The sequence below is a fragment of the Calonectris borealis genome, chromosome 8 (assembly GCF_964195595.1).
Source record: "Calonectris borealis chromosome 8, bCalBor7.hap1.2, whole genome shotgun sequence".
Taxonomy (NCBI): domain Eukaryota; kingdom Metazoa; phylum Chordata; class Aves; order Procellariiformes; family Procellariidae; genus Calonectris; species Calonectris borealis.
In genome coordinates, this window is record NC_134319.1 from 12,126,503 (window position 1) to 12,152,309 (window position 25,807).

Consider the following 25,807-nt stretch of genomic DNA (forward strand, 5'->3'; position numbering starts at 1 on the left):
TAGCATGCCCTTTCCACTCATCCCAGATGTTTTAGTGTTGCTGGGAACATTGATCGTTTGTGCTGCTCAATATCAGGTGAAGAGGCTGGGTCTTGAAATGATTTGATAATTCTGCAACGAGGACTCACAGGCTGATTGCCTGCAGTAGAAAGGAGTGGACGTGAAAAAAGGATACAATGTAGTTGTCATCTTGCAATGGAAAGGTAATATTTGGAAATGTGTGTGTGCTGTTTGTAACCTGGTTTGAGTATTAAACTTCCCTCAAACTGTCTAGTTTAAATTGTTGTTGGCTGTGTCGGTGGAGGTTTTCTGGGTGGTTAAATATATGTCAGTAGTGCTTGAAGAAACAAGTTGAAATCTTGATGTCTGTTGGTCTGTATTTCTCATCCCAGGTGTGGAAAAAGGAGGGAGGTTCTGCCTTATGCATAATGTCTGAGTGCTGCTGGAAAGATCAAAATAGCTTTGTGGGTTTCGGCAGGTGAGCTGATGCTGATGTTGAGAGGCAGGAACCAGCCTGGGAGCAAATGACTACCAAAAGTTTTGTTCAGCATGGCAGGACAAGGGTTGTGAGCCAGCTGTCGAGATTTCAGGAGCAATGGCAGATATGAAGGAAGTCCCAAAGACCACAGTGATAAGTTTAGGGGGAAAATCTCATTTGTGAGACGTGTGGATCCTCCTTTTCTTGGCCCGGTAAGAAGAGACCTCAGCTGGGGAAGTGTTTCACTTTGGACTCCATACTTCAAAAAAAACCTGAGGCCATTCCAAGAGCATCCAAAAGAGAAACAGTGAGTGTGACCAGGGGTCTGCAAAACACAACCTGTGGGTGCAGGCTGGATGGCATTGGGGTTGCATTTAGTGCGGTGAAGAGAAAGGTATGGATGATGAGGTCTTCTGTTACAAAATCGAGAACGGCAATGTTCTGGCTTGTGTCTGCTGTGGGTAGGAAGAGCAGTCATGAATTTAAACAACAGCAAGGGAAATTCTGATTAGACATTAGGAAAAACTTTCCAATGATAAGACTAATGAAACGGGAGGATAGAGTGCCTGGGGAGCGCGCGAGTCTCTCTTATTGGAGTCTGTAAAAACAGCCTAGACAAAGTCAGAAATGATTTAGGGGGAGGTGATGCTGCCCTCAGGCAGGTGCATGGACTAGATGTCTCTCTTAAAGCTCAAGCTCCTGGAGGCATGTGATTAGATGGGAATTTCAGCTTCTATTAAAGAAAGAGAAATGGTCCCTCACCCTTACAGTTGTAAGGAAGCACCTGAAAATAAGGGCCAGGTTTGATGCCAGTGCAAAATGCAACTCAAAATATATCTTTGAGGAAATCCAGCCTTTGACTTGGGGCTCCAGTGCCTGAGCGTTGGGGGTAGGCTGTGAGATTCACCTAAGAGCAGAAGGAGGAAGAAACCTTGGCTATTCAATGATCGGGCAGCAGACTTTGTATTCACATCATCTTGTCCCAGTGTTTCATGATCTTTCCATGTTCCTGACAGTTTCCTTGTGTTTTGATTTTGATGTGTATTTCCCTTCATGCTTTTCTGGGATATAACAGTTGTTTAAATGTATTAAATTGCTGGGTGTGTGCAAATGTGTACTTTAAGCTAGGTAGCGATGGAAAAAGAAATTTGGGGTCAGCTGCTTCCCCACAGACCTTTTGGCAGGGTTAATCAGTACACAGAGTAACTTACCCGGGATAGAAGCGCTGAGAGACTCCTCGCCGTGTGTGCGGGTAGGCATCCTTCGGGAAGTCGGCATAGCCCTGGTTCAGCAGAAGTCCTGCTGTCCCCCTGTGCAGAGGTCTTGCCTTTATGGTACTTGTTTTGGTTAGTTTAATAAAAATTTAGAAGTGGGGGAAAGACCTATGAGGTCATCTTGGTTACTGCCCCTGAGGGTCAGCGTAAGGCTGCTCACTTGGAAACAGCTTTAGTTAAAATAATAATTAAGGCAGAGGATAGAAACTGGGGAGGCGGCAGATCTGTTAGGCTAGTGCCGTCCGTACTATGTCCCTTTTCGAATTTAATTGCCTTGGAAAAAAAGGAAAATCACAAGGCTTTAAAAGCTCTGATTCTTCCTGCTCTTCACCCCCCCGCCCCCTCCCCGATCTTGGAGGCATCAACTCTCATCTGTCAAAGTGTAAATCAGCAATTAAAACACAAACAGCGAAATGCCAAAGATGACCTGAAGCACAAAGCAACTGACAAACAAGTCCGGACAAATCGGCGGATAATTTATAAGCATTGCCCTAAAATCTAATTATTTGGCAATTCGAATTTGCAGCCGGCCAGGGCTGTGCAATAAATTTAACCCGCCATAAATTATTTAGGAGCAGCCCGTGGTGTAAATCAAAAACACGAGTGTTTGTTTAAGAAATAAGCTCCTTGTGCATAAAATGACTTTTTTTCTTTAAAGGGTTGGGGGAGGCAACATCCCTCAACAAAAGAGCTGGTGCTGAGTCTGTCCCCTCTCCACAGAGACTCCCTTGCCTCTTCCGCCCTTACCTTTTGTGAAGGTGTAAAGGGGTCTTTTGGTAGGAAGTTTTATGCTTTTCCTTATCAGAAAAAATCCCTTTCTCTCAATGGCCTCTGCTTGTTTTTATTGCATTTTGAACAGTCAGCGCTGATTTTTATGGGCATCTTTTATTCTTGTGTTTATTAAACATCTTCATATGGGGGTGGGCTTAAGGGATAAATTACTCTCTGCTAGTTTTTGAACTGAACAGGCCACAAGGTCTTCCTCAAATATATAAATCAGTGTCCTGAAGTGTGCCCTGTTCACTTTGCATGTAGGCTTCTGGATTAAAAGGTTTTGAGAGCCAGGAAGTTCTTGCTGCACACTGTATTTTTTTCGTCTAATGATGTTAGTGCTCCCCAGATCCAAAACGATGAGCAAAAAGATTCCTCTGTGGGAATTAGTGTAACTTCAGGTGCTTTCTTCTCTGAACTTGAGATCTGTCTGTTACAGGAAATTATTTAGCGAGTATAGTTGTGTGCTTGTTCATTTATTAGCAAGAAGATCAAGACAGCTGAATTTGTGCATCCCTGTTCCGGTGTTAAAGGGAGGGGAGTTTCATTTAGGATGGTTGGGTAGGAAAAGGCTGGGTTTATAGCAGTGCTTTCACAGGCCCTTATGAATTTTTCAAATCCCTCTTAAAAGGAAGTCCCTAGCTATTCCGCAGTTATCCTGCAGCCTCCTGCTGCTGCTCAGCCCACTGGCTTGGGACAGCCAGGTTGCACGGGAGGCTTGCACCTGGGACCTCTTTTTTTTGGGAACATTTATTGTTTTTTTAAAAGGCAAAAATTCTGAGCAAGCTGTCACACAGATTTGCTTGAAGTACCGTGAAATCATAAATGCAAGGTTGTTGTAAAGAGAGTGGACCTGGTAATGGATACGTATAAGCCTCCGGCTCTGTAGGTTCCTATTGTTACCACGTTTGGGGGGCGCAGCTGAGGGGAGGGACAGGGTGCCGATGTCTTTTTCTTTAAGCGTGTTAATATTGATTTTAGAAGCTCTGTGTTCCAACAATATAAATGCAAATGCCTTGTAATTGGGAGCCGCGTGCAGAATTTCTCAACAGAAAATATGTTCAACTTTTCATGACAATGAAAGGAAAATAAAAAGCCGCTTATTTATTGCTAGTGGTTTGAATCCTGGATTTCCTTTCAAGTTACTTTGCAGTGCTAAATAAAATACCTAATTGCAGTGCTCACAAAATTCAAATGGGTACATTTGTTCTTCTGGTAGCTTGTGGCTATTTGCAGCCTCTGGACACCCTCAGGATTATTTCAGCACATCCATAACTTCTGGTTGCGCTGTGAGGAAAAGCTGGGGGCGGGGGGAAGACTTGGAAGCCCCAAAAGCTGCTGGCACAAATCACTGCTCAAGTTGGAATGTGTCTCAGTGTTGGAAATGGAAATGGGTGAGGATCTCAAGGTGGCACTTCTGGATGATCAGACTCTGATAAAAGAAAGGAAGTGTCAGTGAACCTCTTCCTTTTAATTCCCTTGTGCCGCTCACCTCCACCTTTCCCACCTGGGAAGAAGCAGCGAAAGTCTGTGACGGTGGGGATGGAGCTGAGCGTGTTGAGCTCACCGGGCTGCTGTGAAACGTGAGAGAGCGCCCGGCTGCCTTCCTGCATCACGGTCTGTTGGGGGGTTGTGTGTGTGTGTGTCTAAGTGCTCACCATTTCATAATAATTACTAATGAAATTCTAGATCTGTAATAACATTTTGGATATCTAAAACAAACCATATGCTTGTAAAAAAAAAAAAAAAGAGAGAGAGAGAAAGTGGAAACAGATCAACTTTAAGCCATAAATTCTTGGTAATAGAGGCCTCTTTTTCTTTTTTTTTTTTCCCCCCTTTCTGTTTATGTTTGATAGATATTTTTGTTTCTGCAGGAATGTCAACTCTTAATTTCATGATGTATCATGGGCTTAAGAAAATTGAATTTAATAAAGGCAAAAGATGAATGGCACCTTTAAAGGTCCCAACACTTGTCTTTATTAGCAGGACAAACTGCAGGGTCTCCAAACACTGCTTCTCTCCAAATGAAAGTTTAAATGAAAAGTACAGCAGTGTCACAGGTTAAATTTCATTGTAGGACTGGCTAACGTCGTTAGTGAGGAGTGGGGCTGATTTCATGGGGCTGGTATCTGTTGCCTTAGATACCAGTGGAGCAAACACTGCCAGAGACTGGAAAAAATCTCTGCTATAGGAAGTGTGCAGATAAACAGCCTTTTGGGAAAGGTCCTTTACCACTTGCTTCAAAAACTGACCAAATAAGCCCAAAAGAGCGGCTGCGCTTTCTCCTGAGACGCTCAAGTCGCTCCTGGGGTTCCACCCCCGCTCCTGGCTGTGTGCTTCCCACAGACCTGCAGTAATTCTGCATATTGTTAAATTTTCCACATTTTTTTAGTACGGCTTTTTATTTCCTCTGTCTGTCTTAATCCGACCCTCCTGGAAGTGCTTTTTGCCTTTGGTTCTGGAAGGCGAGCGACGCCTTTGTGTATCAGATCAGCGGCAGGGCTGTCTTTCAGTCTCGCTTTGCATCCAGCCACTTGATGGCCCCTGAGGTTGTTTCTGGTCCCTTAGGACCGATCTTGGCGTGGCAACGGAGCCCTGCTGTGAAATCCAGCCGGTGCGTGTCTGTCTCCGGGCGGGGGAATGCTCGTCTTGCCCTATTGTGGGCTTCCCCACTTCCACAGTCACCCCCTGAGTGAGACCTACGGACAACAGGCCACCCCAGCCTAGTTTGAAGGATGGGGTGGTGTTATCCTGGGGTTAAGCCTGGCTCTGTTACGATGTCCTGTCCATTGGCTTCAAACTTTGCAGTCCGTTTTCCTTCTGAACAGAAACTTGCAGCATTCGGAGCCTACCTGTGGGTAGCTCTTTTGAAGGGAGGATCAGCTGTGTCCAGTGTTTCTTACTCAGATTGAGTTTCTCGTGTTTCCACGGGTCCTCCGGTGCGGCTGAGGCTGGTGAGTTTGGCTGCACCACAGCAGGCGAGCTGGGAGATGCTCAGGTGTTTTGCTTCTGTCCTCCTCCCCCTCCAGCCCATGGGTGGAGTTTTATTTCTTTCCTGGGGAAACCTCATGACTCGCGGTGGGGTGGTTCGGCGGTGGGGAGGGATGCACCCAAACCTCCGCTCTGCCTTGGCTCACACCGAGTGTGGCACAGCCGACCGAGGGGAAATGGTTAAGCCCCGCGTCCTCTGCAGCTTCACTGCTCGGTGTCTACACCTGAGCACTTCAGCACTGTTAACACTTTATTTTATTTTAATCTTTTTTTCTAACTTTCCATCTCAGCTCCCCGCGTGCCCTGGTTTGGGCTGTGTGCCTGCTGCTCCGGGGAGCTGCTCTGCTGTGGCCACGGGCTCTGTCCACCATGGAAATTGCGTGTTTCTCCCAGCTATTTAAATCATTTGTTGTTTCCATTTACCCACCCAGCTTCTTGTCCTCCCTCTGCCTGCTGGGGTGGTGATGTCATCAGCTCATATGTATGACCTCATGATAATTTCCGCCTGCGGGTCATGAGGGTTGCAGCCAGGGTCCAAAAACTGTGTTAGTTCCTCTGCAGCGGCTGCATTTTCCACATGCTAATTTTACTCACAGGAGTTGGATTTTTTTTATTTTTTATTATTTCTTATTTGTCTCTTCCAGATGTTTTCAGGCAGTTTTTTTTGTTGTTAAACTAATTCCATTCATGTTTTAAAAATTTATGAAAGCGCTAATAAAAATGTCAAAGTGGTAAAAATGTTAGCTTTTGCTCTGCTTTGATTAAATTTTGCAAACTGTTTTTGAATATTAAAAAGCAATATTTTTTTTATTCTCTCTCCCTCTCTCTGTTTCTCTCCAGAAGTGATTTGAGAGGCTTGTTGCATGGATATCACTCAGCGGGCTCATTTGCACTCCAGAACCTTGGTGCCATGCATCTCTATTAAATAACATAGACAAATTATTCTTTAAAGACACCAAACAAATTGTCACTTCTCCTCTTACATTAAACTGGAAGGAGGAGAGGGAGTGGAGAAGGAGGGGGGTGAACACAAAGGATTTTATCGCTTTTATTCAGTGGTCGGCTTTTTTAATTTCATGTATATTTTTTAATAATTGAGAAATCCATCGCAACTGGATTTGTTTAAACTTTTTATTAGCAGGTCCATGTAAATTTTTGATTGCTGATTATTCAAATAATTGAACATTCTTCTGATGAAGGAACGTTTTTATTTCCCTATCAGCATAAATTGGCTACAAAGAGGAAAATTAAGCAGGGCTTGCTACTGTGCCATATCCCATAGGGATGGATTTTCAGGGGGGGCTTCCAGCTTCTCTCCTCACTCTGTTGGAGGAGAGCAGTGCTCCTCAGCTGCTCCTGGGAAGGAGGTGCTTCATGCAGAAGCTCCTGTTGTCTGTCTGGGGGTGTCCTCCAAAAGAACAGCAAGGTGGAGAGGCTGGGACTGGTCTTGGGGAGGGCGCAGCCCCTGGGCTGTCCTTGCTAAACAGACGTGAGCCCGTTGCAAGTGCGTCTCCATGTTCCCTGGGTGGTGCCAGCACGTGCGAGTGATGCCAGACCATCTTCCTGAGGTTCAGCTTAGGCAGCGATGTGTGTGGTTGCAGCGCTGAGCACAGGGACATCCCTGCCGCCCGTCCCAGCTGGGATGAGCATCGGCACCATCCTCCTCCGCTCACGGTGTTGGGTGTGCTCTGTGCTCCGGCACCACTTTCCCCCTTGTAGTGCAGAGCTTCACGTCAGGCTGGTTTTTGTTTGGGACTGTCAGGCCCCTCTTTTTACAGCCAGCTTGCTAGGCGGGATCATTTCCAGCTTCATTTTTTGTTTGTTTTAAATGAACAGCTGCTTTTCTTTTTGCCCCATTCAGGAAATCATCGAATTCCCTATCCTGAAGCTGAATGGCAGGACGATGGAGATCGAATCCACCTTTCACATGTATGTTCAGCCTGTGGTGCATCCCCAGCTTACGCCCTTCTGTACAGAGGTAAAGTGCAAAGGTTCCCCGGTGCTCCAAGAGTCTCCCTGGGAAGCAGGTTTCCATTGCACCAGGGGTTGGGGTCGCCTCTTCACAGTGCAGCTGCAAGGCAGCGTGTCATGCCAGCCTCGAGTTAAGGACAAGGGGAATCATTTTTTGTCATTGCAGTAGCATGTAAAGACCTCAGTTTGTATTCATAAATAACTCCAGCTATGATCTGCTAACTAAGATCAGTTGTACTTACAAGTAATGAATGTCTTCTGGGTGACCACAAAATAAAAGCAGTCATGTTAGTTGATGCTCAAAATCCTGTAGCCTTTCTGTGAGCTCTTCGTGATTTTGCCGTGCTGCTTTATGGTGGGGAAGGTCAGAGAGAGCATGGTCTGAGGGAAGAAAGTACTGCTGCATGGTTCAGAGGCTCTGAACGACTCTCCTGTGGGCCTGCCTGTTGGGATCTGATGAGTCCTTCAGAGTGGTGGGGTAACCCACGTCTGTATTTTTAAGACTTTCTTTTTGATATCATGCTTGTGGGGCACTTGAAATGATTGCTGGAGAAGTGGCCTCTTGTTACTTGGTTACTCTCATTGCTGAGGACAGCTGCTCTTGAGCTGCGGCCACTTTTCCCCACATACAGACGAGAGGATGAAGGTGGTAAATGCGATCCCTGATGGTTCAAATGAATAGGGGGGCAGAGGTTGTTTTTTGGTTTTGTTTTTTTAAATTATATTTTCTTCACTCAACACAAAGTTAACTGTTTCTGCAAGTGTGTTCTTCCTCCCTGCTGTAGCCATTAAAGCAAAGTTTCTAAGTTCCTTTTGCTTTGGGCTTTTTTACCTGTTACTCTACTGTTTCGATATTGGCCAGCTCAGCGACTGAAGTACTGACTATGGGAATCAGGGTATCCAAGTTCTTCGTTCTGTCCTGGTCTCATCTGGGATCGTCGACACCGTGGTGTGTTTTCCTTGACCTCCGTGGCTGCAGGTTTAGGTCCTTGAAGTGCCTGTCCCGTGTGTACTAACCTGATGAAAAATGACTCCTCTGTGTTAGGTGGAGTCCCCTCCAGGACCAACCAGCCCCTTCCAGATTTCCACACTGTAAAAACAAATACTTTTCTTTTTTATTCTCTTGTAACTAAAAACCAGCTGAAGGTATTTTATTTAAACTTTAAAAAAAAAAAAAAAAAGACTAAGCACAGAAAACATTATTCCCAGGAGAGGGGCTTTCAGAAAGCTATAAATGTGTGAAAACAGAGGGCTATAATGGAAATGGTTTTGCAACCTTAATGCTAGAAGGCTGGACAACTACTTTGGCTGTCCTTATCCCCATGAGACTTACTGGACATATGTTTGTACAAATGTGATAAATCTCACAGCTTGCACCTGATCTTTGCTAAGAGCAACGTCATCCTCTAGAGTAGAGTCCAAAATGTCCGTTTTGCATGTCATCTAAATTCTAGAGAGAAGTCGTCTCACTTATTAACTCCCACCGAAATTCCTTTCTCTGGAAATTCCTCTGCTGCGTCCTTCCCCCGCTGCTAAAGGTTGCAGCTCTGTCGTTGCACGAGAGTCTGCATGACTTGCTTGGTGTGGCTGTCTGAGCTGAACGGAGCCTCCAGCCTGCTGCAGCTTGAGGACATTGAGAGGTTCTCTGGACACCAAGCTTGTGACAGAGACATTCAGCCCATCTAATGCTCCCTCACTGCAGTGTGGGTTCCTCTGCCTTCTCATGCTCTCGGGAGCCTGGAGCAGCTGTTTGTGTCTCTGCAGGTTCGTGACTCCTGCATGGAGCCCTGCAGCAAGCGAGGCCATGTGTGTGTGTGCTGGCCGTGCATTTGCAGGAGTCCCCAGGATGGGCATGGGCGTCCCAGCTGCAGCGTTGCACTGCAGATTCTGCTGCTGACTTCCGTCTGGTGTCTTCAGAGTTGGATAAAAATGGACGGTGCTGAGGCCAGCAGGCAGAATGATCCCAGAACCCCCACCAGTGTGTATCGGTGGCACAAAATGGTCCAACTCGCCAGGTTTGGCAAGTTCTCTGTTATTAACAGTGTGGGTTAGGGGGCTGGTTTTAATCCTAGCATGGAAGCCACCGGCTCCTGGGCAGCTCCTCGACTGCGCCCGTGCTGCTCGGTGCAGAGCATGGCCCCTGTCCCTCCCTTGGCGGTCCCCCTCCCTGTGCAGGGCCTGCCATGAGGTCCAGGGATTGTGCTGGAGGGGTAACTGGGCTTGTCCCTGGGCCCCACATCTGGGGCTGACATTGAAACGCTGCCCTAAGAGCCACAGGTGAGCTGGTCGTACTGAGGACCTTACTAAACAGTTGCAAAAATATCGTTTCGTATTTGCAGCCGCTTTTTTGCGGAGACTGTAGTGGCCACATAGAAACCTAAGAGGTCGGTGGCTCCTGCTAGGCAGGCGCAGGGGTCAGCTGGTGCCACTGGTGTAGGTTCCCCTAAGACCCCGGGGACGCAGCCGGGGCGTGCTGTGCGTCCAGCTCCTGCAGAGCCACTGCCTGCACAGCTGCAGCATTTGCCATTGACTTTCAGCTGGTTTATGTTTTCTGAAAAATACCCATTTTGCTAAATGCCAGTAAAGGGCTTTGTCTAGGCACCTCTGCTTACAAAAGGTGAGATTTATTGGCCTCTTTTGTCTGCAAAGAAAGACCAGGCCTGATTATCAGATTGTACACCAGAGACAAGTGCTTAGGTAATCAGCAAACTGTCTTGGAGTAGAAATACGATGGTTTCCCAGATAAACTCTGTAGGAAAAGCAGTGGTGTTGACACTACACGGGAGCCTGTCTGCTGTGCTGCTGCTTTCCTCTTTCCCCTCCGCTCGCTGCCTTTGTTGGGAAGCAGTAGGACTGCTTGGTATAAGCTGTGCGTGGGAGGATTACCGGGGTTGCTCAACGTTACTCCTTGGATCTGGAGTACCTCTCACATCCTTCTTCCTTCTTGAAGAAGACAGCAGAGCACAGGAAGGGTGTCTGCAAGGTTGGAGAGCTCGTGGTCACCTTCAAGGCATCCCTTTGCGTAGCTTTTGGTGTGTCTGTGCTCTCCCCTGGCTACAGGAGGTTCCTCTGACTCCCCACACCAATGGCCAGGAGCATGTCTTCCAGTGCTGGCTCACTCTGTAGCCCTCATCTGGTGTCCTTTCTCTTGACCTGCTTCTGTAAAACAACAGGTTGTGAGGCTTGGTTATGATGAGGGGTGTGCTGAACGTTTAGACAGAGAAGGTGGAAAGTGCTTGCAAGTGGTTAAAAGCTATTATTAGGTATATAAAGCTCATCATGCCATTTCGGAAGATGCAAGTGGCTTGTCTGATGCCAAAGAAAGTTCATGCCAGGAGCTTTAGTTAGAGGTTCCCTCTACACAGAAGGTGCTTGTACAGGCTTTTTCATGGTACTTTGCTCTCTTTTTATGATTAATTTTTATTGATTTTTTTTTTTCCCTGAAGGAACAGACAATAAAAGTACAAAAAGATAAATGCCTTATAGCTTGTTTATGTTCCCAAGTACCATGTGCTTCTTGGGATCGCCAGTGAAACTTTACAATTGTGCGGTTTTATGTTTTTATACTTTATCAAAGCTGCAAGACCAGATAATGCTGCAGATACCCAATGCACTAGGTTGGGTGTTACAGATGGATGTAACTGATAACAGAAAGGGTGAGAGAGTAGAAATCTGGTCCCTTTTGAGCACTCTCTGACCTGTATTGAAATGTACCTGTGGAGCAGGTATATCCCTTTGTATTCGTGTGTGCAGTTTCTGCAGCATGAATCTTGCGTGCATGTGTGCTTGGTGATGTGTTCTTGTACGGATAAGTTGGTGCTTTGCTTGGCCTGGCAGGGAAGGAGGGAAGGAGTCTTGGGCAAGATCAAGCAGTGACTCTGGTGGGACCTCTGTGTCCGCCTTCCCGTCCCTCCCTCCTCCTGATGGGCCCCTCACTACAAGAAGGACATTGAGTTGCTGGAGCATGTCCAGAGAAGGGCAACGAAGCTGGTGAAGGGTCTGGAGCACAAGTCTTATGAGGAGCGGCTGAGGGAACTGGGACTGTTTAGCCTGGAGAAGAGGAGGCTCAGGGGGGACCTTATCGCACTCTATAACTACCTGACAGGAGGTTGTAGTGAGGTGGGGGTCAGTCTCTTCTCCCAAGTAACTGGCGATAGGACGAGAGGAAATGGCCTCAAGTTGTGCCAAGGGAGGTTTAGGTTGGACATTAGGAGAAATTTCTTTACTGAAAGAGTTGTTAAACATAGGAACAGGCTGCCCAGGGAAGTGATTGAGTCACCATCCCTGGAAGTATTTAAAAGACGTGTAGATGTGGCACTTAGGGACATGGTTTAGTGGGCATGGTGGTGTTAGGTTGACAGTTGGACTTGATGATCTTAGAGGTCTTTTCCAACCTTAATGATTCTATGATTCTATGAAATGTCTGGATGAGGCCATTTCGCCCTGTCCTCCCATGGCCATCAGGGGTGCAGCGCTGAACAGATGCAGTCCTGAAGGTGCCCAGAGCGGTAGAAGCCATTTACATCAGTGTTGGCCATGATACCGAAAGGTTGCCTGCCATCCTTAGTACAGGAAAGACATGGACCTGTTGGAGTGGGTCCAGAGGAGGGCTACAAAAATGATCAGAGGGATGGAACACCTCTCCTATGAGGAAAGGCTGAGAGAGTTGAGGTTGTTCAGCCTGGAGAAGAAAAGGCTCTGGGGACACCTTATTGCGGCCTTTCAATACTTAAAGGGGGCTTATAAGAGAGATGGGGACAAACTTTTTAGTAGGGCCTGTTGCTACAGGACAAGGGATAATGGTTTTAAACTAGAAGAGGGTAGATTCAGACTAAATACAAGGAAGAAATTTTTTACGATGAGCGTGATGAAACACTGGCACAGGTTGCCCAGAGAGGTGGTAGATGCCCCATCCCTGGGAATATTCGAGGTCAGGTTGGACGGGGCTCTGAGCAACCTGATCTAGTTGAAGATGTCCCCGCTTATTGCAGCGGGAGTGGTCTAGATGACCTTTAAAGGTCCCTTCCAACCCAAACTATTCTATGATTCTATGATCCTTTCCCAAAAGCTCATCTTTCACCCACTTCCAGAGGTTTGATTTGAGCTGCCCTCTGAGAGGCGGAGCCAGCACCTTGCAGTAGGTGAGCTGTCCACCTCTGCCAGGCAAATGCATGGAGAGAAAGACGGCAAGAAAAACAAAAAACAAGCCAGTGAACTTTAAAAACTGCTCTAAAGAGCCATGCGTTAATCTCTCAAATCTATTTGCCTCTCAGAGTATGGGAAGTCTGTAGGTAGTAGCTGTTACCCAATTAAAATAACAGATTAATACAAAAACAGTTTCTGGAATATAAAAGAGTGTCTATGTCCCTCCACTTCCTTAAAATTCCACCTCATAATGGCTTGATGAACTTGAGAAACACACCTAGAGGAACTCTGTATTCTTAAAATTAAAATACTTTCCCTAAAAGGTATATATTACCATTCCATGGAAGTCACTATGAGAAAATAATCTTTCCACTTACAGCTTATTCAGTGAGTCAGGTATTTGGTATTCATTAAATGTAATTACAGTTTAATTGGAGTTTAATCTCTTTTTTTTTCCTTCCTCAGAGTTCAGTGCTGTAAGCCAGGCAGCCAAAGAAACGGAGAGGTAGAAACCATTGAGTTTCTTTCAGTTGCTACACATTTAATAAAGCAGAGCCCTGTGGTTTGAGAGAGGGCTTATGTTTTACGAGTAGGTTGAGCTGGTCTGCGTGGAAGAGTTACTCCTGGGTGGTGGGGGGGCTGCCAGCACCTCTCGACTGGACGCTGTGGCTTCTGGAGGCTTGGATGCGTGTGCAGGCAGCAGGGCATGCTCCTAGGCTGTGTTTGACCTTTATTTTATGAAAACGTGTGAGATGTGTAGCTTCAGGAAAGTGCCATATGAAGTGAAATCCTGTAGTGTGCACTTGTTTTAATAATGATTTTTTTAATTACTTGGGTGCATTGATGGCAAGCTACTGACCTCCGATATTCAATATGTTAAAAGACAGTTTTGTCAGTTGGAAGGCAGACAGAAAAATTATCTATTTTCCATGTGCCTCAGGCTATCCTGGGCAGGCAGAGGCCCATGAGACTGCATCTTTTTATGCATGTGTCTAGCTTTAAACAGCCAAGCAGTCCTGGTACAGTCAGTAGGACAATCTGTTGGTAGGACCTGTTCCTAAGGAACCTCCTGAAAAACAGAGTAGACCAGGGTCCTGGAAGAAAGCGGTTTTCTTCAGATTTCATTCAGTTGTTTTAAGTACAATTTCAAAATGCAGAGGGATGCTGTGATGGACTACGGGAAAGCATGTGTGCTGGCTGCCCAGCGCAGGGGAGGATGACTGGGTCCCCTTTGGGTCTCGCTTACCAATAGTGGTCTATTCTGTTCATCTGACACTGTGCATCTAACACTACGCCGCGGTAGCAGAGGAATGGCCACAGAACCCAGTAGTTACTGCTGCCTGTGTAAGTCAGGGCAACATCAAAACTGGTGAAATGCATGTTGAAAAAGGGCAGTATTTTGGGCATCGTGCTGGTACATGAAGCAGAGGGCACCACTGCTCCCCAAGTGGATCCTGCCCTGCTGAGAGTTTGCTGTTTCATGGTGTGGGTAGGAGCCCCCCTGCATTTCTGTGTTTGGGATGAAGCTGTGCACTTGCCTGTGGCTGTGGAGCTGCCAGGGTCGCTCTGCTGTGGCTGGCTCCTCAGCAACGTCCACGTGGGTCACAGGAGGATGTTTTGGTTGCAGCGAGATGGACAGGAGAGGAGACCTCTCTAATGATCTTTTGAGTGCTGCTCTGACGCCTGCTTTCTGTTTGTCTCTCGTTTCAGCTGACTGGGATTATTCAAGGCATGGTGGATGGGCAGCCAAGCCTCCAGCAAGTGCTTGAGGTAAGCAGAGTAACCTTTAGTTCCCGAACTCTGACCTCTGGTCCTGTCCTCCCCTCTTCATCTCTTTCCCTGCACCCTCCCCTTGCTGAGAATCGAACCGCATAATTTGACTATGATTACCGCTTCATTAGAATAACATTTGCTGTCACGTTGGTGACACGCTGCTGAGAGTATTGAACCATTGATCTGTCATCTCCAGCTGTTCATGTCAAGGGTGCTGACAAGAGATCCAAACTCCTGCCAGTAGATAAGAGAAGAGGCGATTCTTGCTTTAAGTTTTAAAGCACCAAGACATTGCTCGAGACCACTGCTCTGGGACCTTCTGCCTTCATTTTCTTTCCCCTCCCTAGCACTTTATTAAATTAATTTTTTTCTACCTATTTAAATGCTCAATAATACATGTAGTATAGAAAGAAAATGCCTCTAAAATCTAATCTGGAGGATGTGTGAATGCAGACACAGCCCTAATAATGCCATCTGCTTAATGTTGAATTCCTACAGCATTTAGGGCTTAATTAGCTTGGAAGTATTTCTCCATCAATAGCTTTTGTGTTGGTAGTCAAATAGTGAAGGAAACCTCCTCAAGCAGAGCCCACTCGGGCTGCAGGTTGCTGTTCGATGCATTGTCTCTGTCAGGATTTCCACTGCTGTGTTACCTAATTGTTCCTAATCAGAATAATTGCAACAATTGCTTATGTGAGGAAATCAAATTAAAGGCTTTAAAATCCTCCATGGAGACAGCACTTCATGGGCGCTCACATCAGGGAGTTTAGAAAGGTTACCGCTGCTGTCCCTCGCTCCGGGAAGACTTGTGCGGTGCCGCCTGTTAGATCCCAGCAGCCCAAGGGAGGCAAAAATGGGGCTGAGAGGCTGGATGCAGCTTTGCGGGGAGCTTTACCCCAAAGGGACATTGTACAATCAATCGCAGAAAGAAGCGCCGTTCTCTGCTGGAAAGGCTGCGGCAGTGACACGAGGCTGAAGCCGGTGCTCTGCGGAGGTGACGTCTCACATCCATGCAAACTCCCAACTCTCCCCGGTCCCTGGTGCTCTCCAGAGAGCACGTAGCAGCGGTGCATGTCTGTAAGCATACGGATGCCTGTGCCTGCTTCCGAAGGAGGGAGAGCCCTCTTTGCCTGGATGGGTGAACGTACATTGCCGCTGGGCTATTACAGAAAATGGTTCATTCTGTCTCTACGGGAGCTTCTTAGAGTGTGGAAACATTTCTGTAGATTTGTTTTTATTTGGACTGAAAAGGTTCATGCAGCAGCATGTTTCTAGGTTAAAATGAGATTCGGGTCTGGCAGCTTCTGGGGCACGCTAGTTTATTCAGGAGCGGAAGGTGTCGAGCAAGGGAAAAGAGGAGGGATTTCTCTTGCTGAGCACTGGAAGTGCTGCATAATAGCAGCTGATTGCCTGTCACCTGCCACCGGAAGATTTTGGGCACATCATTTGCTAGTTCTAGCTAGAGTAAGTGTCTATGCAGGGGTTTTAGTCTAGGTTAGTTCCTCCTGGTTAATCCCCGAGGTGGGTCTGCATCCTCCAGATTAACGTGGCCCATTTCTGAAGTGGATCCAGAACATCTGTCCCTATGGGAAGTTGATCAGGAACAGTGGATTCACTTTAAATCCACACTGTACCCTGAACAAGCGCCTCCTCAGAACTGTAGGGAGGAAGGAGAGACGCAGCCTGGAGAGGAAGGGGACACGTGGCTTTGCTTGTTACTGCCACACACTGCCTGTGTGTGCCCAGCCCTTCCATTTTTCCCCCTCTCCCATATCCCCTTGAAGCTGTATGAATTGGAGCATGTGAGAAATGCCGTAGGTGAGGGTTGCCGTCCCGGGGTGCCTATGTTTTCTCCTCACTGGAGGGGACACAAGTTACGCTCGCTGCAAGCCCATTTGGTACAGGGAAAGGAAAAGTGGAGGAGGAATGTCGGGCAACGGTGCAGTTGTATCGTCCCGTTAACGCTGCACAACTTCCATCCCTCCACAAGCAGAGCTGCTGCAGTGTCTGATAAGATCATCTCTGCTCTAGTTGCCTGATGTCTCCTATCAGAAATCTTCAAAGGTCCAAACGTGCTGCTGTTGAGATGGCAAGCAAAGAGAGAAGAGAGAGAGGGAGAGTGTGGATAAGATCACAATTTTCTTCTCTCTTGATTGCAAGCAGCTTATCTGAGTTTAACTGTTGTGGCTCGGCCTGTCTCTGCAAAACTCATCCCCTTTTCTTGCCTTCCTTTCAGAGGGTTGACGAGTGGATGGCGAAGGAAGGCCTCTTAGATCCCAGCGTCAAGTCGATTTTTGTGACCTGTGGAGACTGGGATTTGAAAGTGATGTGAGTATGGAAGGGGAGGGAGATTTTTCTGGGCTTTATTGCTCCATGCTTGCCTGTAGTATGTGCGTCTTTGTCCTTACAAGCCTCTGACTGTCCCTAGTCTTTGTTTCTTAGGGAAATCGTTGTTTGCCATGCATAATTGGGAGTGGAGGGTTGTTTAAGAAGACGGGTAGGTGCTGGGCATAGTGCAAGATCACTGCCTAGGATATTCCCTATAGCAAATGAATCCTTTCAGAACCCCAAAAAAAGTTTAAACTGGAGCTGTGTGATGTTTTCCCTTTTATCCAGTATACTTTCCAAAGGGATGGATATTTCTGAGCACATAGATGGAACTCTGTTTCTGCACACCCAAATCAAGCAATGGTCCTTACCTGACTTCTGCATGCAAGGCTTTCTCTCTGTCATCTTGGCACGCTAACTGGATGTGAATCACAGAGCAGTCTTTCGAAAGAGAGTACAAGCCAAGTCTGGCATGCTTCATCAGTGTTCTTATCATTAAGGTCATCTTCATCAGCTGGGAGACTGTATCTGGAGAGTACCAGGTGGAGACCTGCACTGGGATCTGCAAGTGTCAGTGTATGTGCGTGTTTTATTATGAAAATAGCTAGACCACCAACGTAAAAATGTTATTTAAAAAAATGAAGTTAAATGTCTTAAGAATTAGATTAGTCTGATCTGTAAGGTGTTTGCGGATAGGTGTCATGTTGTGCTGAATTCACTTGGATTCCTGTAATCTCGCTTCAGCTTTTCATTTCCTCAGAGCACTGGGTAAAGACTCCTGTTGTTACCACACTGGTAAAGCATGGGCTTGACACATCCAATGCTAAACTGACATCCACAACTCGTTAGTAGTGTTACTTGGTTTTCTGTGTGACATTGGTTTCCCCAAGTCAGAAGCCTAAATAAACTGCACAAAGCCTGGGAGCAATCAGCACCAGTTCTTCCCTGCAGAGTGGTCTTTGTAGAGTGGCAGTTCCTTGCCTCTTCTTAGGGTGATTAGCGAGACATGAGATATGAGGACTGAAGCAGCAGCACAAGCGCTAGTGGAGATGAGAAATTTGCCATGCTCCAGACAGGAGCGTGGTATGCGAGCTTTTGAGTCAAAATCTGGGTCTCTGCTGGGGCCATGTCCAGAGCTGGTATATATTGCCAATTCCTGCGTTACTGGTTCAAATTAAGAGTGAGGCTTATTTTTCTTTACATATATCGCGTTTAAACTTTTATTAGAGACCAGCACCAAGACAGCTGCAGGGATGTGCTAAATTTCTGTTTCTCATCTGTTCTCTTTTCTCAGTTCTTTGCTCCTGTACTGCTGTTCTGAGAGTCCAGGTTACCGCTTTTGATGATGGTTGTGAGGAACAGAGTTATCTGTGCTCAAAGCCCATCTTATCCCACTGTGAAAGCAACGGAAACAAGGTTTCCAGATAATGACATCCTAACTTGGTGTCTGTATGCAGTGGGCAACCTTCTGGATGTTTGTGGGTTTTTTTTTTTTTGCTTCAGAGCTCTACAGTGGGCAAATAGAGGTAAAGATGAGCCCCATTTCTGGTGAACATTAGGGGTTGTGGGGTGAGCTGGCTCAGCAGGACATGCAGTTCTGGAGCAGAGATACTTGATTCGCCATTTGCAGTGGTCTCTCGCATGGATTGTACCTCACTAGTCAGCTGGAAAAGAAGACTCCAGTCCTGGCCGTGAGGTTGCAGCGAGTGGTTCATTTCCCCCTCTTCCTTTTAAAAAATTTTTTTAAACCATTAACTTCAGAATTCATTCCTGAAGCGTCTCCAGGGCAAAGCAGAAAATACATTTCGTGTTTCCAACCACATGGATAGCGGGAGTCTGGCCGCAGCCGCTTGGTGAGCCGCACATCACGCCGCTCCGTCGCTGATTGGGTGCAGCAGCGTGTAGCGTCACATCTGATTAGCGCCGTGCCAGTGGATGAGGCTTGAGTGAGGACTCCCTGCCAGCTCTGACTTGTCTCATTTCCCATTACTTTTATCCGTCACCACAAATGCCGAGTCTCCCTCCTGAACTAATTAAGTTTGCGTGTGTTTAGACACATTGCCAAATAGGGTTTAGCAAAGCAGAACTGAGCATCTCTTTTTAAAGAGAGAAGGCAGAAAGCTGAAACAAGGCTACTCAGACAGGGAGTTAGAGCCTCAGAGGTGCGGAACATCTAGGATGTATTCCAGGGAATCGCCCTGTGCTTCCCTACAAGACTTGTGGTGTAGCTGGTGCCCTTTATACCGTGTGGAGGCCACACGCCAGGCACAAAAGGCACTGGGGCAGTGGGAAGGGAGGTGGTGCTGCTTGTCCACATTTGGAGGAGTGTGTTTGTGGAAGCATTGTGTGGTAGAAACCCCACTGGGTTCCAGAGGAATTCGGGACAATGAGGTGAGTGCAGCGCTTCCTGGCTTAGGGAGCGGCAACTTGGGGCAGGTCTGTTCCTAACTCTGCTGCTCCTTTTCTCAGCTTCCTTAGTAATGACAGCTCTTGCACAGCTGCCCGTGAAGCAAGCTGCGGTCCTCTTACCCAGTGTCTCGTGTGGTTTGGAGTTCCTGTCCTCTGTTCTCCTTAGCTCAGCTGTTGGTGGGAAACCATGCAGCCTTGTTCCTGGCTTCTCCAGCAATGACCAGAGCATTTCGTTTGGTTTCTGTCTACGTGTGCTGTTGAAGAGGTGAGGCATGGTATCTTCTGGACAGGCCTCTCTACTGTGGGTGTTTCCAGCGGGTGCCACTGGTAGGTGCCAGGGCACTGGGAGGCACAGTGGGGTGAGCAAGCTGCATGGAGGATGGTGGCTGGAACAAAGAGGGGGAATATACAAGCCTGTCAGTGGTGGATATGGGGACAAGGTGAGCGAATAGCCCTGTCAAAGCCAGGAGTTGCAAGATGTGTAGCAATCCTAGCTCAGAGAAAAGCACCAGACAAGTAGCAATTGTCAAGGTACTCTCTGAGTCAAGCTCTCTGCTGATGATGTCTAGCACTATCTGAGCCTGCAGGATTCAGGATGGAAGCTTAACTGCTAAAGGACCTGCAAAGCCTCTGCTTCGCTCTGGGATCTTCAGGGAATGAGGCACTGTGAGGCTGCAGACTTGATTTCTCTTGAGTGTTGGACCTTTCTTGGAAGATCACAGAGCTGTTTGTCTGGCTTTCCTCTGACAACAGGGAGCGCTAGTCACAAGGAGCTGGGTGCCCAGAAGAGGACACCAAGCATCTGGGAAGGGCTTATGGAGGTTCAGCATAAGTCAAGGTCCTCAGCCATGCCACCAAAGGCTTTGTCGTGGGTATGGTGCACCATCAGAAGGAGAGTCCCTGTTGGAGAGATTTGGTAGCTGCTGGAGAGAGCCCATTGCGCAAGAGGGCTCAGAAATGGAGTGCTCATCTTCTACTGGCTGCGCTTGGATCAACCGGCTTTCAGCGCTCGGTGTGTGTGAACCAGGCTGGAGTTGGGGAGACAGCAGCTCTCCTGCTGCCCCTCCCCTTCCCTCTTGTTAAGATGCAATTTCTTTAATGAGGAAAGCCTCTTGAGTAGGAACATCACCTTTCTGAAGGCTTGTCCTGACAAGGCAGTTCAAGCCGACAGAGTCACATATCAACTTCAGCAAATATCAGTCACTCCTTACAAAGACTCTTCTCCCCTCCCAACCCCCCAGCAACACCCCTCGTTCCCAGACAAGGGAATGAATCACACTCCTGCTCTTGAATACATCATGACAAGTCATGGTTCTAATGAGAGAGGGCCATTCATTCTGGGTGGAAAGTTCCCTGTGTCGACACAGAAATGTTATTAATTAAAGAGAGCTACCTGAAGCAAAAGATGAAAGGAGCACCAGACCTGCCAAGCTAAAATATGAGTGGGGATACAGCCTCGTTAGGCACACGGTCCTCGGGCCTCCGAGTGCTCAGCGGGAAGATTCCTTTAGCCTGTTGCAAGGAGCTACCCTCCAAGTTTAACAGCTGCAGGTCTGGGTTCAGACACCTGGTTTAGTCTGCTTTAGTGCTTGGACCTCATCCTGCACCTAGGATGGAACCGCCACTAGTGATTAAGTGAATTGCATTGGTGTGGCATTGGGTGGCGAGGGTAACGTGCCTCTGAAGGGCTGAGGGAGCCGCCGACTGCAGGAGATGGTTTTAGTGGAAAGAGGGTACTCGGTGTCTGCCAGGGTTGAGCCCTTGTAATGTAAGCTCTTTAGTCAAATTGCCTCCCCTCATGTATGGAACCGGTTTACCTGCTCTTAAGCACGATGTGAATTAATCTTGGCAACCGAAGAAGCATTTTTACTGTGTGTTCATAGCTACAGAGCTGAGATACGGTGAAGTTAAGTGATATGCCTATGGTCATGCAGGCAGGCAGAGGCAGAGAAAGGAGCTGAAAGCCACATGTGCTGAATCTCAGACCTGCATCTTAATGTCAGGAGCATCAGTTAATCCTTCTCCTTCCAGTTTTGGATTGTTCTGTAAACACATTGAACGTAGGTAAACATGCATGTAGGCTTTGGTCTGTACACCTCTGACATGAAGATGCTTGTACTGCACTTACTGTGGCTGATCAGAACATGCTAATTTATGTCTTTAGAGGAAACTACTGCTCAGAAGTTTTTTTTCTTAAATAAGTGTTAAAAGGCAAGTACTCTCTAATATAGTGATAAAACACAGTGAAGTGTCTGGAAATGTTTATAGCCCTTGGTGCTCTTCCTAGGTTGCGTATTAGTAAATTCTGAGCAGTAAATTATACCATTGCTTAATTTTATCGTTCTGTTTTAATTCTTCCTTTCCAAGTTATACAGGCTGGGGGGATGCTTGCCTTGTCAGACCAGCTCTGTGTCTGGCAATGGGTTGGTCTTTCCAGCCTTCTGTCCTGGACGCTTGGTTTGAGATGAGCCTTAGGTCATGAATGAAGAAGGATTGATGGTGTTAGTGTCCCTTGTGCATGCTGCTCTTTATCACAGGCCCGGGAGGGGGTTGGTAGCCTCTGCCTGGGGGAGAAATTGCAGCCAGCCACTGAATGGAGTGAGTGGGACCACTCGGGTGGCCGTAGGGAGAGGCAGGAGAGGCGTAGGGTGGGCTGGTTGGGTGGCAGCAGGGCAGGAGGTATGTTCAGAGGGTGGCTTTGAGAGTAAGAAGAAAGAGCCGGTAATGGAAAAATAACATTTAATCTGCATTTAAAAATAATAAGACAATTCCTTTCCAACTAAGATCTTTGGATTAGCTTGTTGTTGTTGTTGCTTTCAGTGGGGATTGTTTTGCTGACCAAGCCTATGGTGTATCTCTTCACACAGTTACATTGGCTGAAGGCAGAGAGTGGTGTGAACTACAGTGCAGGGACAGGACTGAGTATCCAGGGTCAGGAACCTTTCGAGTCAGCTTTGCTGATGGAGTCGTTCGTGTAATTACGTCCTAAAGTGCTTTGCCGGAGCTAAGCAAGGCAGCCTTGTGAGCATGCTCTTCTCTAGCACTTACAGGGAGTAGCACTGACCCCATTCACTTCTGCGACCCTGCAATCCAGCTTTTTGTTTTTAAAGGAAATTGTATCACTTATGCAAAATAAATTTTGGATTTTAAGATTCCCCCTCTGTACACTCTTATTTAAAATGAACATAGCACACTTGACTTTTGTTATCCTTCTGCAGCGGTTCCCCTGGCTGTCTCCCGTTCTTGCCTTTGTTTGAAATCTGCTGGTTGCATGAGCTTCTGCAAGTTGCGTTGTCTGAGATATGTGACTCTGGGAATGCCTTTGGGTTGAGCTTTGGACATGAAATCTTTGCATAGGGGTCATCATGCAGTGGACTATCACCTTCAGGTCTGCTACTTGTCTGGCACATCAAACCAAAGATGTTTGTCATAGTCAGGGCTGTAGTGGCCACAGATTTATTGAGCTGTGATGCCTGATGCACTCTGGGGAGCATGGACTCTGCTGCCTGGGAATTAGGACCAAAGAAGTTGGAACCAGCGTGAAAGATGGTGAAGAAACTTGGAATAAATATACAGCGTAGCGGGGAATAAGACAGCCATTGCATCAAGTACTTATTTCCAGCACTGAACCATTGGGATGGGGTAATGAATGGAGAAGGTGGATTTTCCATCCCTGGGTAACTTAACTCAAGCTGTGTTTGGAAACAGTCATGCTGAGCTGAATGCAAGCCGTTGGTCTCAGTGTCATCTGCTCATACAGTAAGGAACCATAATTCCCTCTGCAGCAGGAATTGCTAAGGTGAATTCTGTGCCCAGTGTATGAATTCAGGCAAAATGGTTTCAAAATCAATGGGTCTATAACGGATATTTGGTAAAAAGCACACCCTGGCCTTTGTCTGTGTGAGAGAGGCATCTAATAGCAACTCAGCATCGTGGTTATCCTGTGCCCTGGGGAACTGAAAAGCTGGTTGGCTTGGGAACTACAGAGGATAAACCACTGGAAGGCTGTTTGCCATCTGAGTTTGTTGTCTGCAGCATGTGTGGAAAATAGGATTAGCTTCACAAAGTGTGAATTTTCTTTATTACTTCAAAAAGCTTAATTTTTCTAGCGTTAGACAGCCATAGTGTTTCATGCTGGGGCTAAAATGTCAGGTGTCTCCCTTTGGATCCCAGCTCTTCTTACTTCCCAGCTGAAGCAAAGCAGTTGTGTGTTGGTACCAGTGCTGCCCTCCCAGTGACTTGGCTGGGAGTGGTGCTCTCATGGCTTCTCTGTTAGAGAGCTCTGCTTGAAAAATACTGCCAGCCTGGGAGCAGCGTCCTTCCCCTTTCACTTGCTCTGTTCACGCCTTGTGTAAGTCGGTAGCTTTCTTGAAAGCTTTTTATTTTGTTTGCATGTTTGTTTCCTGTTGGGAGCCATTTTCCTGGATGGGTTCAGTCCCTTTCCTCCTGAAGCTCCTGGCTGGCAAAGACCTACTGGGCCATCTTGAGGTCATCCCTGGTATTTTCCCTCCAGCGTGTTCTCATGTGCCTTGTCCAGCAACTCTCCGTATCCTGAGGAGTGGAGTCTGGGTGGGTGCAGGACTCTCGGGAGGACGCCGGAGCTGCAGACTAAATTTTTGAGCTGAGTCCATTCCACGTTGGAGTCACCTTTTTCTGTGTGTTTGGCCAGGGTGCTGCCCACAGCCTGGCACCCCGAAGATGGTGTCTTGTGCTCAGAGATTACTCTGGACCAGGTCCTAGCAATGACGTGAGGCACGTCGAGGTGGTACTAGAAGAAAGAGCAGAACAGAGGAATTGGGGGGAAGAAGACTGAGGAAGCAGTGCGATGGGCTGGCAGGGCTGTGTGCGGGAAGCTCGTGCTGGCCAGAACTTTGTCCTGCCTTGGTCCCAACAGCTTTGTCTGCCTCTCTTCGAGCAGGGCTTTCCCCTCCCCTGCCCGGCACCTATACTCTGGGACACCCTTCGACTCCCTCTGCAGGTGCCTCTTGGTCATCTCTAATTTCCCTGCTTCAGTTTTTCCATCTGGGTGTTGAGCCAGCCTCGGTGCTGACCGTCGGCCAGGGTGCCAGAGGTGCCTGGGCACCGGCTGAGCGCAGCTCCTTGTCCCTGCCTGGGGTCATGTGTGTCCTCTGCAAAACTGGGTGGGGGGAAGAGGCTGGTGGGAGATTGCAAGACCTCTCCTCCAGCTCGCTGTGCTCCCAGCTCTGAAGAGAACTGTTACATTTTATGGACCATTTAGCTTCCCAATGGTGATCCTAATTCTTCACAGCATGTATGTGCCATTTCTTGGTTATTAAAAGGACCCCTGAAAAGGAGCTGCCCTCTGAGTCAGTGCTCTTCCATGCAGTTAATTGCAGGACGGTTTTGCTGAGACTGTGAGGCTTAGCATTTCCAAACTCTCCCTGTGCTAAGAGGGTGAATTAATACCCAAGTCTCCCTGAGGCTGCAGGGACTGACCCTTGTACGCCGTCAGTAAGCAGGAGGGGGAAGAACGCTTTTGCCGGGAGTAATTCAAACTTTGAATTGCTCTGGAGGAAGGCCACTTGCTTTCTGCATAGAGATCAAGGGCGCTTTAAGGGCTGGCTGGCCAGGTGTCTCAGTCTTTCATCTCTATATCCTTACATTGTGTGACACTTCAGGTGCCAAAATAGCTTCCATTCCTTGGGGGCCCAAGCAAGCTCCACGCTTACTGGGAAAGGAGTGATTACCTTGGACTGACGAGTTAGCCGAAGGATGGATGGCTGCGGTTGCACAGCAGGTGTGAGATGGATGGATGGGAGGTGGTTCAAGGGGAGGTTCTTGTCAAGTCACTGTGGTGCGTATGAAAAAACAGAGAAGGCAAGCCGTTAGGCTATGTATTTCAGGTGTGAGGAAGCTGCTGAGGTCCCCTGGCATTGCAAAATGCCAAGTGAAATGTTACTGCCACGTGGAGCACAGCAGCATGCCGGAATTAATGAGACTGGTGTAGGGAGAGCACACGTGGCTGGTGTTGAGGGTTAATGTGGGGGGGGTGATAGGCTTAGGCGGGGTTTTGTCATCAGGGTTGCCAGGCTTGGGAAGCGCGGTCTAATGGCAAACCACATGAAAAGAAGTTGGAGCTTGCAAGGAGAGCACTAGAAGTCCTCAATTGCCAAAGTTTTTTGCGTTTGCTGGATGCCTGAAGCAAATTGCTGGCTTAAGAGGCTCTAGGCAGCTGGGTCTTGCACTGGATTTACAGGTAAGGTGAAATTAGGAGGGGGCTAAGTAATTAATTCCTCTTGCTGTGACCAGGATGGGAGATGATTCTGACTTGCCACTTTTCCTCAGAAGTTTCTTCAGAAGCTGGTAAGGACTCTGGTTGTGAAACCCAGGAAGCAAAGAGGATCCCTGGGTGCCTGACAGTTCCTTTTCTCTGCTGGTTCTTTCTCGCAGGCAGCCTCGGGCTGCCTGTCTCTTTGTTAAGAGAGTGACAGCAATGTGACACTGTGAAAATAATTACTAACAAATCACGGTGGTGACTGCAAACAGCTCGCTGTCTTCAGAGGCATGTCAGGGAGCATTAGAGCAGGGCCGTGGGAGCAGCAGAGCGGCTAGGGGCTCTTTCTCTGTGCTAGGCTGAGGGAAGATCTTTGGAGACCTTTGGCGCCCGCCACCCCCACATCATTCTCTTCTTGTTGGCTTTTTCTTT

The 25,807-nt window shown here is 47.5% G+C and overlaps 1 protein-coding gene across 6 annotated transcripts in view; it reads left to right on the plus strand.

The window, feature by feature from the left end:
- ERI3 (ERI1 exoribonuclease family member 3) overlaps window positions 1–25,807 on the plus strand; it is a 136,556-nt gene that overhangs the window by 17,553 nt on the left and 93,196 nt on the right. For 4 of the 6 annotated variants that reach the window (XR_012674463.1, XM_075155971.1, XM_075155972.1 and 1 more), the window contains 3 exons: window positions 7,376–7,492; window positions 14,341–14,400; window positions 16,640–16,731. Coding sequence is in view for 5 of the 6 variants with exons in the window: in XM_075155971.1 (XP_075012072.1) it covers window positions 7,376–7,492; window positions 14,341–14,400; window positions 16,640–16,731 (269 nt within the window). In the remaining variant the exon portion in view is untranslated. Of the gene's footprint in view, window positions 1–7,375; window positions 7,493–14,340; window positions 14,401–16,639; window positions 16,732–17,231; window positions 24,438–25,807 lie in introns of those variants that run through there. The other 2 variants (XM_075155975.1, XM_075155973.1) reach the window with 2 other exon arrangements.